Source organism: Bos indicus, chromosome 2 (genome assembly GCF_029378745.1).
Source record: "Bos indicus isolate NIAB-ARS_2022 breed Sahiwal x Tharparkar chromosome 2, NIAB-ARS_B.indTharparkar_mat_pri_1.0, whole genome shotgun sequence".
NCBI lineage: Eukaryota > Metazoa > Chordata > Mammalia > Artiodactyla > Bovidae > Bos > Bos indicus.
In genome coordinates this window covers 387,195-405,936 of record NC_091761.1, presented here as the reverse complement: position 1 = coordinate 405,936, position 18,742 = coordinate 387,195, and the positions used below count along the sequence as shown (strand labels likewise).

At 39.3% G+C, this 18,742-nt stretch overlaps 1 protein-coding gene across 3 annotated transcripts in view; it reads left to right on the top strand.

Moving 5' to 3' along the window:
* The window catches only part of OCA2 (OCA2 melanosomal transmembrane protein), a 284,022-nt gene that overhangs the window by 229,400 nt on the left and 35,880 nt on the right, over positions 1–18,742 (top strand). For 2 of the 3 annotated variants that reach the window (XR_011570128.1, XM_070801365.1), the window contains exons 20-21: positions 12,626–12,685; positions 13,348–13,452. Coding sequence is in view for 1 of the 3 variants with exons in the window: in XM_070801365.1 (XP_070657466.1) it covers positions 12,626–12,685; positions 13,348–13,452 (165 nt within the window). In the remaining 2 variants the exon portion in view is untranslated. Of the gene's footprint in view, positions 1–6,951; positions 7,015–12,625; positions 12,686–13,347; positions 13,453–18,742 lie in introns of those variants that run through there. The other variant, XR_011570130.1, reaches the window with a different exon arrangement.

The following is an 18,742-nucleotide window of genomic DNA, read 5'->3' as shown; positions in this document are numbered from 1 at the left end:
TCTTTTCATTTTGCCTAATTCTTTCTGTTTATTTCTATATATTAAGTAGGTCAGATACATTTCCTGATCTTGGTGGAATGCCTTGTGTAAGAGACGTCCTACAGGGCCCAGCATCAGGGGACCAGAGATATATGCTCTAGGGTCCCTCAATATAGGGTGTGTTGGCCCTTCTGTTTTGATGAGGCCAACTTCTGTGGGAATGCTGGCAGGTGGGCCTGGCCCCTGGCCTGGTTGGGTACCAGGTCTTGCCTTATGTGGTGGTTGCTGACCTACTGATGGGTCAATCTGGGTCTGAGGATCCCCTGAGCTAGTTCTGGTGCATTGTTGAGTAAGGCCGTGTCCTGGTGCAGCTAACTGCAGGACTGGTGGGCCCTGTGTTTGGTGTATGCCTGCTAGTAGGTGGGTAAGCCCCCAGCACTAATAGGCTAGAAAGAGGACTCAAAAATGGTAGTTGTGAGCACCAGTATCCTCATGGTAGAATAAACTTCCAAGAATGACTCCTACCAGCATCTGTGTCCCGAGGGGCAGTCTAAGTTGTCTCCTACAATGGAAAAGCTCTCTAAGGTCAGCAAATGGGTCTGACTCAGGCTCTTTACAAATGACTCCTTCTTCACTGGGACTCAGAGCATGTGAGATTTTGTGTGCACTTTTTGAGATTGGAGTCTCTCTTTCCTATAGCCCTTTGGCTCTGCTACATGCAAGCCCCATTGGACTTCAATGCTAGATGTTTGGGGAGCTGGTCTTTCTGGTGCAGGATCCTGAATGGGGGAGCCCAATGTGAGGCTTGGACTCCTCACTTCTTGGGGATTACTTGGAGGATAATCACTTCTGAATTCATGATTATCCTCCCATTTGTGAGTTGCCATCCTGGGGTGTGTGTTTTACTGTGACTGTACTACTGTACTGTGCTGTGACTGTACTACTCTTACCCATCTTGCAGTTCCTTTATATCTTTAGTTGCGGAAAATATTTTCTATTAGTTGTCAGGTTGTTCTCATAGATAGTTGCCCTGTGAATAGTTGTAATTATGGTGTGCCCATGGGAAGAGGTGATCTCAGAGTCTTCCTACTCCACCATCTTGGCCATATCCCATTTATGAACAACTAATTTTAAACAAAAGTGCCAAATAATTCAATACGGAAAGGAACATCTTTTCAACAAATGTTGCTGAATCAACTGGATATATGTATGAAAAATAAAAAGAGTGCTACAATTAATTTTACCATTTTGTAGTTTCATTCCTTTATCTGCTTAGCAGTCTCTTTAGAGATGCTGTTTTCATTGCTAAATTGGTAACTTGTCACTTCTATTCTCTCTGTCCTCCTCTTTCTTCTTTTCTATTTATTAGTCTCCATTAGCACGCAAATTTTGTTAGTCTTTTCTCTCAATTGAATATTTTTTCTATTTTATCATTTTCTTCTTCCTTTGGGTTAACTTGTTATTTTTTACCTTCTGAAAATGAATGCTTAGCTTTCTTTTCATGCTTTATATTTTCAAATAAGATATTTAATGCCATAAATTTCATTTGCATAGATTTAACTACATTCTTCCAAGTTATTATATGTATTTTGATTGTATTTTATTCATTCAAAGCTTATTTTTAATTTGATTTCTTCAATCATGCTCTTTTTTTCTTAAGTAGCCAATTTCCCTAGCCAATCCCCAATTGTGGATATATCTTATTGTCCTTGCAGTTCTATGGATGATTTGTATATATTTGAGGCTGTGTTACTAAGCATATAGAAATTTAGAATTATTAACTGTTCATGAGGGATAGAAAGTTAGAAACTTTCATTTTTTTTCCCTATCCTTTAACTTTCAACTTTTCTTATCTTATATTTTAAATATATCTTTGGAAGACAGCATGTATTTGGGTATGAAACTCATATTTTTAGTCCAGTCTGACAATATTTAGCTTTTTAATAATATATTTATTCTATTACTCTTGCTGCTGCCACTAAGTCACCTCAGTCATGTCCGACTCTGTGCGACCCCATGGACGGCAGCCCACCAGGCTCCCCTGTCCCTGGGATTCTCCAGGCAAGAACACTGGAGTGGGTTGCCGTTTCCTTCTCCAATGCAAAAAGTGAAAAGTGAAAGTGAAGTCGCTCAGTCGTGCCTGACTCTATTACTCTTAATGACTATATTAATACATTTGAGTTTAAATCTGCTATCTTTTTATTAGTCTGACCTTGTATACTTTTATTTTCAATCTTTTTTCTTCTTTATCTGAGTTGATTAAGGATTATGTAGAATTTGATTTCCCATTTTTTGGCAATTAATATTCTCTTTTAGTGGTTTACTCAAGAAATGACAACTTACATTCTTAACTCATCAAAAGGCAAATGTTACCTGTTACTTTTACACTCTTCAACTCTAGTTTCTTTAAACAAAATTACTCTACTATATCTGGTATCTATAGATTCTCCTTATTGCATGTTTGTGGTATATTTAAATCTGTTTTGGTTATTTATTCTCTCATTCATGTTACTTCACTACTTGTACTCTTGACTACTTGATCTTAATCTGTGGAACTCCTGAGAGGCTACATTTGGGGTGTTTTCTTGCAGGAACTGCTTCTGTTTGCCTCTACTGGATGCCAGGGGATAATTTTCAGCCTGTTTCAAGGCTCTCAGTTCAGGGTGAGAATCATTGGTTTCAACCTACAACATTGCTGCTGCTCACATTTCAGTACAATGGTTTTAGTGCCTGGTTGGCCTCTGTGCTAAGTCACTTCAGTTGTATCCAACTCTTGGTGACCCTATGAGCTGTAGCCCACCAGGGTCCTCTGTCCAGGGGATTCTCAACCAAGAATACTAGAGTGGGTTGCCATGCCTTCTTCGAGGGGATCTTCTTGACCCAGGGATCAAACTCGCAGCTCTTTACATCTACTGCATTGGCAGATGGGTTCTTTACCACTAGTGCCACCTGGAAAACCCTGGTTGGCATCCAGCTCAAGGCAATTTCATCCTTCCTTGCCATTCATATCTGCAGCTCCCAGCTAGCTGCACTAAACATTTTATTGGAAAAGGAGATTCTTTGGAAAACATTACATTGTCTCACTAATCCAGTAAAGCCTTTAAAGTGTACTTTATCCAATATCTATTTATTTGACTGCAGAAGGGAGCTTAAGACCTCTTAGTCCCCCATTTGGAAGGAATTCAGTTCAGTTCAGTTCAGTCGTCTAGTCGTGTCCGACTCTGCGACCCCATGAATTGCAGCATGCCAGGCCTCCCTGTCCATTACCAACTCCCGGAGTTCACCCAGACTCACGTCCATCAAGTCGGTGATGCCATCCAGCCATCTCATCCTCTGTTGTCCCCTTCTTCTCCTGCCCCCAATCCCTCCCAGTATCAGAGTCTTTTCCAATGAGTCAACTCTTCACATGAGGTGGCCAAAGTACTGGAGTTTCAGCTTTAGCATCATTCCTTCCAAAGAAATCCCAGGGCTGATCTCCTTCAGAATGGACTGGTTGGATCTCTTTGCAGTCCAAGGGACTCTCAAGAGTCTTCTCCAACACCTCAGTTCAAAAGCATTTTTTCTTCGGCGCTCAGCTTTCTTCACAGTCCAACTCTCACATCCATACATGACCACAGGAAAAACCATAGCCTTGACTAGACGGACCTTTGTTGGCAAAGTAATGTCTGTTTTTGAATACGCTATCTAGGTTGCTCATAAGTTTCCTTCCAAGGAGTAAGCGTCTTTTAATTTCATGGGTGCAGTCACCATCTACAGTGATTTTGGAGCCCCCCCAAAAATAAAGTCTGACACTGTTTCCACTGTTTCCCCATCTATTTCCCATGAAGTGATGGGACCAGATGCCATGATCTTCATTTTCTGAATGTTGAACTTTAAGCCAACTTTTTCACTCTCCACTTTCACTTTCATCAAGAGGCTTTTTTAGTGTCACTGATTTGTTGTTATTTGTCTAATTTCAGTGGGGCAGGGATATCAGGTTATTACTGAACCAGTTGTTTTGCAACCTGTCACTGCAACAGAAGGATAATATATTTCATATTGTGAGGGATTTACATCATATTACACAATCATCTTTTCACTATATAAATTGATGGAGGAGACAAGTGATGTATATAGTCTTCAACTATACATAAACTTTAGTTTGCTGAAGTGTAAAATATATATTTGTAAATTTAAATTTGATAGAATTAATTATTACAGTTATTTCATTCATAATTTTATAAAGGAATTACTGGCTTTTTGTATTCTCATATTTTGACTTTCTCAATTAAGAGATCAGTTAGTCATAAATGAATTATTAGATGCCATGTTCAAGTATTCTGAAAATTTTCCTTTATTTTGTCTGACACTGTTGCCACAGACCATTGTGGAGTAATTATATGACACTAAATCTATAAATAGATAGTTGTCTTTAGGCATACATTAAGGTGTACACCAAATACAGTATGTATGTATGTGTATGTATATATACCATGTCTATTTCATATCTAGCAAAAGTTTTAATCTGGCTTAGACCTTTAAATTTTCTTTCAGTCAATAGCATATAAAGATAATTTTTCCATTACATTGTTTTCTTTTTCAAATTAAAATTTTTGTTTATTTTAGTAAAAGTTGTATTACTATAAATCAGTGATTATTAACAAGGGGCAATTTTGTAGTGACATTTTTGGCACTGTCTGGAGATGTTTTGGTTGTCATACTGGGTCAGAGAAGGTACAACAGGCATCAACTGGGTAGAGACCAGGAATACTGTTAAACATTCATCAATGAACAGGACAGATCCTGAAACAAAGAATGATCTTGTTCCTAACATCTCTTTAGGCTGATGTCAAGAAACCATGCTCTAAATAGGCTTATATTATGATTTAGTTGATATAGCAATCTTGATTGATCATGTGATTGAAGACCCAATATTTTTGCTCCACAGTTTTTGTATGAAGCCTAACGAAGAGTTGTACATATGGATGGGAAAGTTATAAACATATTTAGACATAGTCAAGCTGATAATTTCAATATTTTAAATTATGCAGCATGATGACATCACAGTGAAAAGACCACATTTGAGAGGTGCTAGGTAGATATGTCACCCCTGTGTCTGGTTCCCTGTTGGTGTTTCCTGTCCAGGATCTGTCATGGACAGCAGAGGATCCCATCTTTGGCTGGGACAAAGCAGGTAGACTGAGCAGAATGGCTCCTACACTTATATCTCCTTCATCCAATTCTTTTTCCTACCTTTTTCTGTAAACAATTTTCAGAATCTGTCTAGTACTATGAAAAGAGTCACATGCTTCACTTAAATAGACTTTTCTTTAAGTTATAAAAACCATGAATTTTCTTTTTAGTTTTCTAAAACTCTGTGAGGTTTAAACTTTAAAAAGAAATTTGAAATGCAACTTACTAGAAAGACATTCTATATGGAGAGATATTTCATTATATACAGGTGAACAGTACTCCCAGAGAGCAATCTTTTTTAAAACGTTTTTTATTTTTTTAATGATTGTGTTGTTTTTAGCAATTAATATCTGTTGAGCTGAATATATCAATATGTTTATCTGACCTACATTGTTTTTTCTTCTTTTGCATCTCTGTTTTTTAAAATTGGAGGATAATAGCTTTACATTATTGTGTTGGATTCTGCCATCAACAATTCAAATCAACCATTATATATATATATATATATATATATATATATATATATATATCTCCCCTCACTCTTTAGCTTCCTTCCCAACGTGCCCCCATCCAACTTATCTAGTCTGTCACAGACCTGGCTGAGCTTTGTGTTACATAGCAATTTCCCACTAGCTATCTATTTTTACACATGGTAGTGTATGTATATCAATACTAATTTCTCAATTCTTGCCACCCTCTCTTTCTCCTTCTGTGTCTGCAAGTCTGTTCTCCATGTCTGTCTCTATTCCTGCCCTAAAATAGATTCATCACTAACATTTTTCTAGATTCCGTATATATTTAATATACAATATTTGTGTTTCTCTTTCTGACTTACTTTATTCTCTATAACTGGTTCTACATTCATCCACCTCAGTTCAACTGATTAGCACTCCTTCCTTTTCATGGTTGAGTAATATTCCAGTCTATTTTAACACAACTTCTTTATCCACTTCTCTGTCAATGGACATCTGGGTTGCTCCCATGTCCTGGATACTGTAAATAGTGCTGCAATGAACATTGGGGTACATACGTCTTTTTGAATTCTGATCTTGTCAGGGTATATGCCCAGTAGTGTAATTGCTGCATTATATGTGATTCACTGGTGGCTCAGATGATAAAGAGTCTGCCTACAATGTGGGAGACCTGAGTTAAATCTCTGGATTGAGAGGATCCCTTGGAGAAGGAAATGGCAACCCACTCCAGTGTTCTTGCCTGGAAAATCCCATGACTAGAGGAGGCTGGTGGGCCACAGTCCATAAGGTCACAAAGAGTTGGACACGACTGAGTGACTTCACTTTCATGGTAGTTTCTTTCCTGGTTCTTTAAGTAATATCCATTCTCTTCTCCATTGTGGCAACCTCACTTCCCACCAACAGTGCATAGAGTTCCCTTTTCTCCACAAAGCCTCCAGTATTTATTGTTTGTAGATTTTTTAATGATGGTCATTCTGACTGGTGTAAGGTGATACCTCATTGTAGTTTTGATTTGAGTATCTCTAATAATGAGCAACATATCTTTTCAGGTTTTTGTAGGCCATCTGTATGTCTTCATTGGAGAAAAGTTTTGCCCCCCCCTTTTTTTTTTTTAGATTTGTATGTTCTGCCCATTTTTCATTGAGTTGTTTGTTTATCTGCATAAGCCACTTCTGTATTTTGGAGATTAATACTTTGTCAGTTGTTTTATTTGAAAATATTTTCTCAAAATCTGAGTGTTGTCTTTTCAGTTTTTTATAGTTTTCTTTGCTGTGAAAAATCTTTGGGCCTCATTTGTTTACTTTTGTTTTTATTTCTATTACTCTAGGAGGTGGATCAAAGAGGATGATGATGCAATTAATGTCAAAGAGTGTTCTGCCTATGTTTCCCAGTAAGAGTTTTAGTTTTATAGTTTCTGGCATTACATTTAAGTCTTTAATACATTTTGAGTTTATTTTTTAATATGGTGTTAGGAAGTATTCTAATTTCATTCTTTTACCAGTAGCTGTTCAGTTTTACCAGTGCCATTTATTGAAAAGGCTGTCTTTTCTCCATCATATATAGTTGCTTGTAGTAGTCTCTTATGATCCTTTTCATTTCTGCATTATCTGTTGTAACTTCTCCCTTTTCACTTCTAATTTTATTGATTTGTGTAGTCCTTTTTTTCTTGATGATTCTAATGGTTTGTCAGTTTTATCTTCTCAAAGAACTAGGCTTTAGCTTTATTGATCTTTATTACTTTTTCATTTATTTCACATACATTTCATATATTTCATTTATTTTTGCTCTAATCTTTGATTTCTTTCCTTCCACTAACTTTGGGTTTGTTGTTGTTGTTCTTCTTCTTTTTCTAGTTGCTTTAAGTGTAAGGTTGTTTATTTGATTTTTTCTTGTTCCTTGAGTTAGGTTTATATTGGTGTGAACTTCCCTCTTAGCACTGCTTTTGCTTCATCCCATAGGTTATAGATTGTCATGTGTTCCCTGTCATTTGTTTATAGATTATTTTTTTACTTTCCTGTTTGATTTCTTCAATGACCTCTTGATTAGTTAGGAGTGTATTGGGTGGTCTTCATGTGTTTGTGTTCCCGTTAATTTATATTTAATCTCTTAGTGTTGTTGTCATAAAAATGCTTGGTATTTTGTATATTTCATTTATTTCTGCTCCGATCTTTGATTTCTTTCCTTCCACTACCTTTTAGTTTTGTTGTTGTTGTTGCTCTTCTCCTTTTTTTAGTTGCTTTAGGTGTAAGGTTATTTATTTGATCTTTTCTTGTTCCTTGAGTTAGGTTTGTATTGCTATGAACTTACCTCTTAGCACTGCTTTTGCTTCATCCCATAAATTATAGATTGTCATGCTTTCCCTGTCATTTGTTTATAGATACTGTTTTATTTTCTGTTTGATTTCTTCAGTGACCTCTTGGTTAGTTAGGAGTGTATTGAGTAGCCTTCATGTTTTGTCTTCCTGTTAATTGATATTTAATCTTACAGTTTTGTGGTCAGAAAAAAATGTTTGATATGACTTCAATGTTCTTAAATTTATAGTTGATTTATGACCCAAGATGTGATATATCCTGGAGAATCTCCCATGTGCACTTGAAAAAAAGTGTATTCTGCTTCTTTTGATGGAGTGTCCTGAAAATATCAATAGGTTGATTTGGTCTAATGGGTCATTTAAGGCTTGCATTTCCTTATTAACTTTTCCTCTGGATGATCTGACCATTGATGTGAGTGGAGTGTTAAAGTCCCCTACTATTACTGTGGTACTCTTGATTTCCCTTTTCATAACTGTTAGCTTTTGCCTTATGTATTGAGGTGCTTCTATGTTGGGTGCACATATATTTATAATTGCTATATCTTCTTCTTGGATTTAATCCTTGATCATTATGTAGTGTTCTTCTTTGTCTTTTGTAATAGTCTTTATTTTAAAGTTTATTTTATCTGATATGAGTTATAGTACTCCAATTATCTTTTGATTCCCATTTGCATGGAATATCTTTTTCCAGGCTCACTTTCAGTCTGTAGGTGTCCCTAGGTTGAAGTTAATTTCTTGTAGACAGCATACATCTAGGTCTTGCTTTTTGTATCCATTCAGCCAGTCTATGTCTTTTTGTTGGAGTGTTTAATCCATTAACATTTAAGGTAACTATTAATATGTCCAATCTTATTACCATTTACTTTATTGTTTTGGGTTTGCATTTGTAGGTGTTTTTCTTCTCTTGTGTTCTCTGCCTAAAGAAGTTCCTTTAGCAATTATTGTAAAGCTGGTTTGCTGGTGCTGAATTTTCTTAACTTTTGCTAATGTGTACAGCTTTTGATTTCTCCATTGAATCTGAACAAGATCCTTGCTTTGTAGTGTAATCTTAGTTGTAGTTTTTTTTTTCCTTTCAGCACTTTAAGTATAGCCTGTCACTTCCTTCTGGCCTACAAATTTTCACTGAAAGATCAGCTGTTAACCTTATGGGAGTTCCTTTGTATGTTGTTGCTTTTCCCTTGCTGCTTTTGATATTTTTGTGTGTTTGTGTTTAATTTTTGTTTGTGCTTAATATGTGTCTTGGTGTGTTTCTCTTTGAGTTTGCCTGTATGGGACTGTTTTTGGATTACTGGACTTGGGTGGCTATTTCCTTTCCCATGTTAGAGAAGTTCTTGACTATTGTCTCCTCAAATATTTTCTTATGCCCTTTATTTTTCTCTTCTTTCTCTGGGACTCCTGTAATTCAAATGTTGGTGCACTTAAAGTTGTTTCAGTGCTTTCTAAGACTGTTGTCATTTCTTCTCATCCTTTCTTTTTCTTTTTTATTCTACTGTGCTTCAGTTATTTCTACTATTCTATCTTCCAGCTCACTTATCTATTCTTCTGCCTCAGTTATTCTGCTATTAGTTTTCTCTAGTGTATTTTTTATTTCAGTTACTGTGTTGTTGATTGCTGATTGTTCACTATTTCTAGGTCCTTTTTAAACATTTCCTGTATCTTTTCAATCCATGCATCAATTCTATTTATCTGTGCCTCCATTCTGAGATTTTGGATCATTTTTACTATCATTACTCTGAATTTCTTTCAGGTAGACTGCCTATTTCCTCTTCATTTGTTTGGTCTTGTGGATTTTTAATTTGCTGCTTCATCTGCTGCAAGTTTTCTGTCTTCTAATTTTGTTTAACTTATTGTGTTTGGGGTCTCCTTTCAACAGGATGTAAGATTGTAGTTCCTCTTACTTGTGGAGTCTTCCCTTAATGGGTGGGGTTGGATCAGTGCCTTGAATAGATTCCTGGTGGGTGAAACTGGTGCCTATGTTCTGATTGGTGAAACTGGATCTGTTCCCTCTAATGGGCAGTGGTGCATCCAGTGTTTTGTTTTTTTTTTTTTTTTCTGTAGGGGAGGGGGTGTCTGTGAGCTTAGTATAGCTTCAAGCTATACTGTTTGCTATTGGGTGGGGTTGTGTTCCTTTTTTCTAGTTGTTTGGCATGAGGTGTCCAGCACTGGAACTTTCTGGCTGTTGGGTGTAGCCAGGTCTTAGTGTTGGGATGAGACCTTTGGAAGAACTTTCTCTAGTTAATATTCCATGGGGTCAGGAGTTCTCTTGTGGTCCAACATCCTGGATTCAGGTCTCTCACCTTAAAAGTTCAAGTCCAACCCATTGCTGGAGCACCAAGGCTCCATGAACTACTTGGCACAGAAGATAAAGAAAAAGAAAAAAATCAATCAAACAAGAAAATAACATGTAGACAGAACCCCAAGAAATATAGTAAACTAAACAAAACTAAACAAAAACACACAAAGAAATGCACACTCAAACTCACAAAAAGAAGAGGAAAGAAAAAAAAGGAAACAAAAAAGAAGAGAGCTATTGAACCAAAAAAGAAACCCATAAATGTAAAACACTGAAAGATAAATTAGCAAAAACATAGCACCAAGATGAAATCAAATGTGGAGAGTAAACTTAAAAAAAGGCAAATAAAGCATGAAACATATACACCAATAAAACAAAAGAAAAAATGTAAAAACAAAACAGGGAAGAAAACAAGAGAAAAATACAACAAGGAAGTAAAGTAAAAATAGAGAAATATAAAATATAGTTAAAAATAAGATTAAAAACAAAGTAAAACAAAGAAAAAGATAAAAACACAGAAAAAAATGCAATATAATGAAAAAGTACAGTAGAAATAGGGGAAAAATAAAATACATTTATTTAAAAATAATGTGCAAGAAAATAAAAAAATAAAAAGTAAAAAGTAAAAAACAATAATTAAAAAATCAACAATAAAAAACAAAATGAAAAAAATTACATATATACATAGAGAGATAAAGAGTGGTAGTAAGAAGACAATTTTCCTGTGGCCTCATCTGTCAGTTTCCTTGCCCCCACAGTGAGGCTCCAGCCAATCTATCTTCTCAGGACGTCCTCCAATATTTCTAGGAACATCTCTAGACCTGCTGTGGGCACTGTGGGGCCAGCTCAGATTCTGATTTGGCATTATTTTACCTTGTACTTGCTTCCAAAGTTCACAGTTGCCCCTGAATTCCACAGCTTCAAATATGGGAACACTCATTGTCTACTGAGATATTCCACAGATGCAGAGTTTACCAAGACAATTGCAAGGATTTACTCCACTACTCTTGTCACTGCATGAGCAAATTCCCTTCATCTTGTTTGGTCACACAGCTCCTGGTGCTCAGCTTTGCTTTTGTCCAAGTTCTGTTTGTCCTACTGTTTGTAGGCCGCCCTCCATTGTCTGTTCCCTGTCCGGACAAAAGGGGCAAAAGCAGCGGCTGAGGCTGATTAGGGCTCACTTGCTCACTCACACCAGGGGGAGGGAGGGAAACAGCAGACACAATTGGGAAGTGTTGGTAGTGCCTGTGGTGGCAGAAGCCTGAGGCAAACTGCATTCTCCCAGGGAAGTTGGCTCCAGGTCATGGGTCCCTTGGCAGTGCCAAGCTGCACAAGCTCCCTGGAAGGTATGGGCAGTGACCTGTGCTTGCTCACAGCTCAGTGGCAATGGCAGTGCCTGAAACACTCACTTCTAGGGTCAGAGATAACAGTTGCAGTTTGTACTGCCGCTGGCACTTGTCTCTGGCACTTGCAGAGGTGTGGTCCTGTCATCTGTGACCTCGTGAAATTTGAGGGTCCCTGAGATAATGATCTCTTGCCTTTGTGGCAGGCCCAGGCTTTTTCCTTGGCTTCCTCAGCTATGTAGTACTAGCCCCCTCAGACTGTCTTCGTGGTAGGCAACCCCAGTTCTATCCCTGGGATCTGACCTCTGAAGCCTGAGGCCTGGCACCAAGCCCCCACCTGCCCTGTGTACATGCAGACAACATCTCAAACTAGTGGGAACTGGCCAGCACTGACCTCTGTGCAGAGTTCTCTCCCTTTTCCCTCTGCACACCGATTGCTGTGCTCACCTCTGAGGCTCCAAAGCTCTCCTATGTGCCTGCCCATGAAGGTTTCCAAGTGTTCAGAAACTTTTCCTCCTTCATAGCTCCCTCCCAGAGGCACAGGTCCCATCTGGATTCCTTTGTCTCTTTTCTCATTTCTTTCACCCTACCTGTTTTGTGGAGATAAGTTGTCCTTATTGAAAGTCCGAGGTCTTCTGCCAGCTCTCAGTTGGTGTTCAGTAAGAGGTGTTCCACAAGCAGGTGTATTTTTGATGTATTTGTGGGGAGAAAGGTGATATTCGTGTCTTACTACTCTGCCCTCTTGAAGGTCTTCCCCACAGTGGTCTTAAAAAGAAATGGCTTTCTATCCAAATTTAAATTTAACATGGACTCTAATACAAATTAATGTTTGTATTAATGCGAACTGGCAGAAGTTCCTCCCAGTGCCACTCTGCTCTCATCTTGAAGAATCTTCAGTATCCATATGAGAGTAACTTATTTAGACTGTGTCTTTGATCTTTTATAAGCAATGAGAGCCCATGTTCACTTACTTTCATTTTAAAGATATGTTTTTAAGCCTTTGCATTTCTTCTCAGTTTAAAACTGATTCTCATCATACATTTATTTCTTCTAGGCATTGGCACATCTCCACTTAATAGAATATGTTGGAGAACAGACTGCTTTGCTAATAAAGGTACATTGAATACTGAAATATAATGTGCTCCAGCCACCATTCCTTTGATTTTTGTAAAAAAAGAAAAAAAATATTAGAATAGATCTCATTCATTATGTAAAAAATATAACAGGGAACCTGTTTTAGCCTATGTAGGCTAGAGATGAAAAGAGACTTTTTTCAAGGAATATATAATTACAGATGCTCACAATTTTTCTATTAGCCTTTAGTTGAAACCTTTCTAGGAAGGAGAACAATTGAAACAGTAGTCTGAGTAAGTGATGCACAGAGTTCTTAACCCAAGGATTTTGCCAGGAAGTGAGGTCAGTGTGCCTAGTGTGGCATCTGGTGTCCCATCAGGTCATCAGGAACAGGGACACTCTGCTTTCTGCACTCCCCTCACCCCACACTGATCCAAGGGTTAGTTGGTTTGAGCATGGTTTGGAGTTACTACTCTGAATTACTCATAGACTCTGTCCCAGGCTCCTGGTAGGTGTTGGAAAAGTCCAGATAGTGCTGTTTGTACACCAGAGTCGCCTTTGGTTTCCTGTGTGGAAGAGGAAGGAACAGGAGCCCTGTTATCTCTTTGGAGTCCCCCGTGTCCTACCAACAAATCCTCAGTGTGTGTGTGTATGATTTTTGCAGCTATGGTAAACAGTCCTACTTTTATCTGCTGCTTTCAGATGGTCCCCGAAGATCAGCGCCTTACAGCTGCCATCATCCTGGTGGTCTGGGTCTCAGGCATCACATCCTCCCTGATTGACAACATCCCATTCACTGCTACTATGGTGAGTCAAAGTATCTTCCATGTGATGAGGACCCAGATTTCACTTTCACACAACCTGGGCTCACCCTTCCTTTCAGAGGAAGCTGAGAGTGAGCCCTGTCCCTAGGCTGTGCTCACAGGTTTAGGGGACAGATGTGATGAATCCCAAACAGCAGCTGGGAGCTAAGGCCTTATAGCTGCTGTGGGTAGTGAATCCCAGGATGGCTGGTTTTTTTAGGGTCAGTCTGACTGGGAGTTGCCACCTCTCATGGAAAAGACAGTCTTTCTTTTTTGTTTCTTTAAAGAAACTTCACTTCAGTCACTCAGTCATGTTTGAATCTTTGCAACCCCATGGACTGCAGCACGCCAGGTGTCCCTGTCCATCACCAACTCCTGGAGCTTGCTCAAACTCATGTCCATCAAGTCTGTGATGCTATCCAACCATCTCATCCTCTGTCATCTCCTTCTCCTCCTGCCCTCAATCTTTCCCAGCATCAGGGTCTTTTCCAGTGAGTCAGCTCTTCCCATCACGTGGCCAAAATATTGGAGTTTTAGCTTCAGTGTCAGTCCCTCCAGTGAATATTCAGGGCTGATTTCCTTTAGGATGGACTGGTTGGATCTCCTGCAGTCCAAGGGACTCTCAAGAGTCTTCTCCAACACCACAGTTCAAAAGCATCAGTTCTTTGACACTCAGCTTTCTTTATGGTCTAACTCTCACATCCATACATGACTACTGGAAAAGCCATAGCTTTGACTAGATGGACCTTTGTTGGCAAAGTAATGTCTCTGCTTTTTAATATACTGTCTAGGTTGGTCATAGCATTTCTCCCAAGGAGCAAGTATCTTAATTTCATGGCTGCACTCACCATCTGCAGTGATTTTGGAGCACAAGAAAGTGAAAACTCTCGCTACTTTCCATGAAGTGATGGGACAAGATGCCATGATCTTGGTTTTCAGAATGTTGAGTTTTAAGCTAGCTTTTTCACTCTCCTCTTTCACCTTCATCAAGAGGCTCTTTAGTTCTTCTGTACTTTCTGCCATAATGGTGATGATGTTTCTCCCTGCAATTTTGATTCCAGCTTGTACTTCAGCCAGCCAAGCATTTTGCATGATGTACTCTGCATATAAGTAAAATGAGCAGTGTGACAATATATAGCCTTGACCTACTAATTTCCTGATTTGGAGCCAGTCTTTTGTTCCAGGTCCAGTTCTAACTGTTGCTTCTTGACCTGCATACAGATTTCTCAGGAGGCAGGTAAGGTGGTCTGGTATTACCATTTCTTTAAGAATTTTCAGTTTGTTGTGATCCACACAAAGGCTTTGGTTTAGTCACTCAAGCAGAAGTAGATGTTTTTTTTCTGGAACTCTCTTGCTTTTTCTATGATCCAACAGATGTTGGCAATTTGGTCTCTGGTTCCTCTGCCTTTTCTAAATCCAGCTTGAACATATGGAAGTTCATGGTTCATGTATTGTTGAAGTCTGGCTTGGAGAATTTTGAGCATTACTTTGCTAGCATGTGAAATCAGTGCAATTGTGTGGTAGTTTGAGCATTCTTTGGCATTTCCTTTCTTTGGGATTAGAATGAACACTGACCTTTTCGAGTCCTGTGACCACTGCTGAGTGTTGCAAATTTTCTGGCATATTGAATGCAGCACTTTCACAACATCATCTTTTAGGGTTTGAACTAGTTCAACTAGAATTCCATCACCTCCACTAGCTTTGTTCATAATGATGCTTCCTAAGACCCACTTGACTTCGCATTCCAGGATGTCTAGCTCTAGGTGAGTGGTTATCTGGTCTTTTTTGTATTGGTCTTCTGTGTATTCTTGCCACCTCTTCTTAATATCTTTTGCTTCTGTTAGATCCATGCCATTTCTGTCCTGTATTGTGCCCATCTTTGCATGAAATGTTCCCTTGGTATCTCTAATTTTCTTGAAGAGGTCTCTAGTCTTTCCTATTCTATTGTTTTCCTCTATTTCTTTGCATTGATCACTGAGGAAGGTTTTATCTCTCCTTGCTATTCTTTGGAACTCTGCATTTTAATGTGTATATCTTTCTTTTTCTCCTTTACTTTTCACTTCTCTTCTTTTTAAGGCCTCCTCAGACAACCATTTGGCCTTTTTGCATTTCATTTCCTTTGGGATGGTCTTGGTCACTGCCTCCTGTATAATGTCATGAACCTCCATCCATAGTTCTTCAGGCACTCAGTCTATCAGATCTAATCTCTTGAATCTATTTATCGCTTCCACTGCATAAATATAAGGGATTTTATTTAGGTCACACTTGAATGGTCTAGTGGTTTTCCCTACTTCCTTCAATTTATGTCTGAATCTGGCAATAAGGAGTTTCTGATTTGAGCCACAGTTACCTCCCGGTCTTGTTTTTGCTGACTGAATACAGCTTGTCCATCTTTGGATGCAGAGAACATAATCAATCTGATTTTGGTATTGATCATCTGGTGATGTCCATGTGTAGAGTCTTCTCTTGTGTTTTTGGAAGAGGGTGTTTGTTGTGACCAGTGCATGCTCTTGACAAAACTCTGCTAGCCTTTGTCCTGTTTCATTTTGAACTCCAAGGCGAAATTTGCCCGTTACTTCAGGCATCTCTTGACTTCCTACTTTTGCACTCCAGTCCCCTATAATGAAAAGGACATATTTTTTGGGTGTTAGTTGTAGAATTTCTTGTAGGTCTTTATAGAACTGTCCAACTTCAACTTCTTCAGCATTACTGGTTGGGGTATAGACTTGGATTACTGTGATATTGAATGGTTTGCCTTGGAAACAAACAGAGATCATTCTGTTGTTTTTGAGATTGCACCCAAATACTGCATTTTAGACTCTTTTGTTGACTATGAGGGTTAGTCCATTTCTTCTAAGGGATTCTTGCCCAAAGTAATAGATATAATGGTCATCTGAGTTAAATTTGCCCATTCCAGTCCATTTTAGCTCACTGATTCCTAAAATGTCAATGTTCCCTCTTGCCATCTCCTGTTTGACTACTTTCAATTTTCCTTGATTCATGGACCTAACATTCCAGGTTCCTATGCAATATTGTTCTTTATAGTATTGGACTTTACTTCCATCACCAGTCACATCCACAATTGGGTGTTCTTTTTGCTTTGGCTCCGTCTCTTTATCCTTTCTGGATTTATTTCTCCACTCTTCTCCAGTAGCATATTGGGGACCTACTGACCTGGAGAGTTCTTTCAGTGTCATATCTTTTTGCCTTTTCATACTGTTCATGGGGTTTTCAAGGCAAGAATACTGAAGTGGTTTGCCGTTCCCTTCTCCAGTGGACCAAAATTTGTCAGAACTCTCCACCATGACCCATCCGTCTTGGGTGGCCCTTTATGGAATGGCTCATAGTTTCATTGAGTTAGATAAGGCTGTGGTCCATGTAATCAGTTTGATTAGTTTTCTGTGAATGTAGTTTTCATTCTGTCTGCCCTCTGAGGGATAAGGATAAGAGGCTTATTGAAGCCTCCTGATGGGAGAGACTAACTGTGGGGGAATCTGGGTCTTGTTCTGATGGGTGGGACCATGCTCAGTTCAGTTCAGTTCAGTTCAGTCGCCCAGTCATGTCTGACTCTTTGCGACCCCCTAAATCGCAGCATGCCAGGCCTCCCTGTCCGTCACCAACTCCAGGAGTTCACTCAGACTCACGTCCATCGAGGCAGTGGTGCCATCCAGCCATCTCATCCTCTGTCGTCCCCTTCTCCTGTCCCCAATCCCTCCCAGCATCAGAGTCTTTTCCAATGAGTCAACTCTTCGCATGAGGTGGCCAAAGTACTGGAGTTTCAGCTTTAGCATCATTCCTTCCAAAGAAATCCCAGGGCTGATCTCCTTCAGGATGGACTGGTTGGATGTCCTTGCAGTCCAAGGGACTCTCAAGAGTCTTCTCCAACACCACAGTTCAAAAGCATCAATTCTTCGGCACTCAGCCTTCTTCACAGTCCAACTCTCACATCCATACATGACCACGGGAAAAACCATAGCCTTGACTAGACAGACCTTTGTTGGCAAATTAATGTCTCTGCTTTTGAATATGCTATCTAGGTTGGACATAACTTTCCTTCCAAGGAGTAAGTGTCTTTTAATTTCATAGCTGCAGTCACCATCTGTAGTGATTTTGGAGCCCCAAAAAATAAAATCTGACACTGTTTCCACTGTTTCTCCATTTATTTCCCATGAAGTGATGGGACCGGATGCCATGATCTTCGTTTTCTGAATGTTGAGCTTTAAGCCAACTTTTTCACTCTCCACTTTCACTTTCATCAAGAGGCTTTTGAGTTCCTCTTCACTTTCTGCCATAAGGGTGGTGTCATCTGCATATCTGAGGTTATTGATATTTCTCCCGGCAGTCTTAATTCCCGCTTGTGCTTCTTCCAGTCCAGCGTTTCTCATGATGTACTCTGCATATAAGTTAAATAAGCAGGGTGATAATATACAGCCTTGATGTACTCCTTTTCCTATTTGGAACCAGTCTGTTGTTCCATGTCCAGTTCTAACTGTTGCTTCCTGACCTGCATACAGATTTCTCAAGAGTCAGGTCAGGTGGTCTGGTATTCCCATCTCTTTCAGAATTTTCCGCAGTTTCTTGTGATCCACACAGTCAAAGTCTTTGGCTAGTCAATAAAGCAGAAATAGATGTTTTTCTGGAACTCTCTTGCTTTTTTGATGATCCAGCGGATGTTGACAATTTGATCTCTGGTTCCTCTGCCTTTTCTAAAACCAGCTTGAACATCAGGAAGTTCATCGTTCACGAATTGTTGAAGCCTGGCTTGGAGAATTTTGAGCATTACTTTACTAGCATGTGAGATGGGGCCATGCTCAGTAAATCTTTAATCCAATTTTCTGTTGATGGGTGGGGTTGTGTTTCCTCCCTGTTGTTTGACCTGAGACCAAACTATTGTGGAGGTAATGAAGATAATGGCGACCTCCTTCAAAAGGTCCCATACATGTACTGTCTCACTCAGTGCCCTCAACCCTGCAGCAGACCACCACCAACCCACACCTCTGCTGGAGACTCCTGGACACACACAGGCAAATCTGGGTCAGTCTCTTGTAGGGTCACTGATCTTTCTCTCAGGTCCTATTGTGTACAAGGTTTTCCCTCCAAGAGTCTGTTTTTCCAGTCCTGTGTAAGTTTTGGTGGCTCTATGGTGGGGTTAATGGCGACCTCCTCCAAGAGGACTTATATCACACCCAGCTCTGCTGCACCCAGAGCCCCTGCCCCTGCGGCAGGCCACTGCTGACCTGTACCTCTGCAGGTGATACTCAAACACTCAAAAGCAAGTCTGTCTCAGTCTCTGT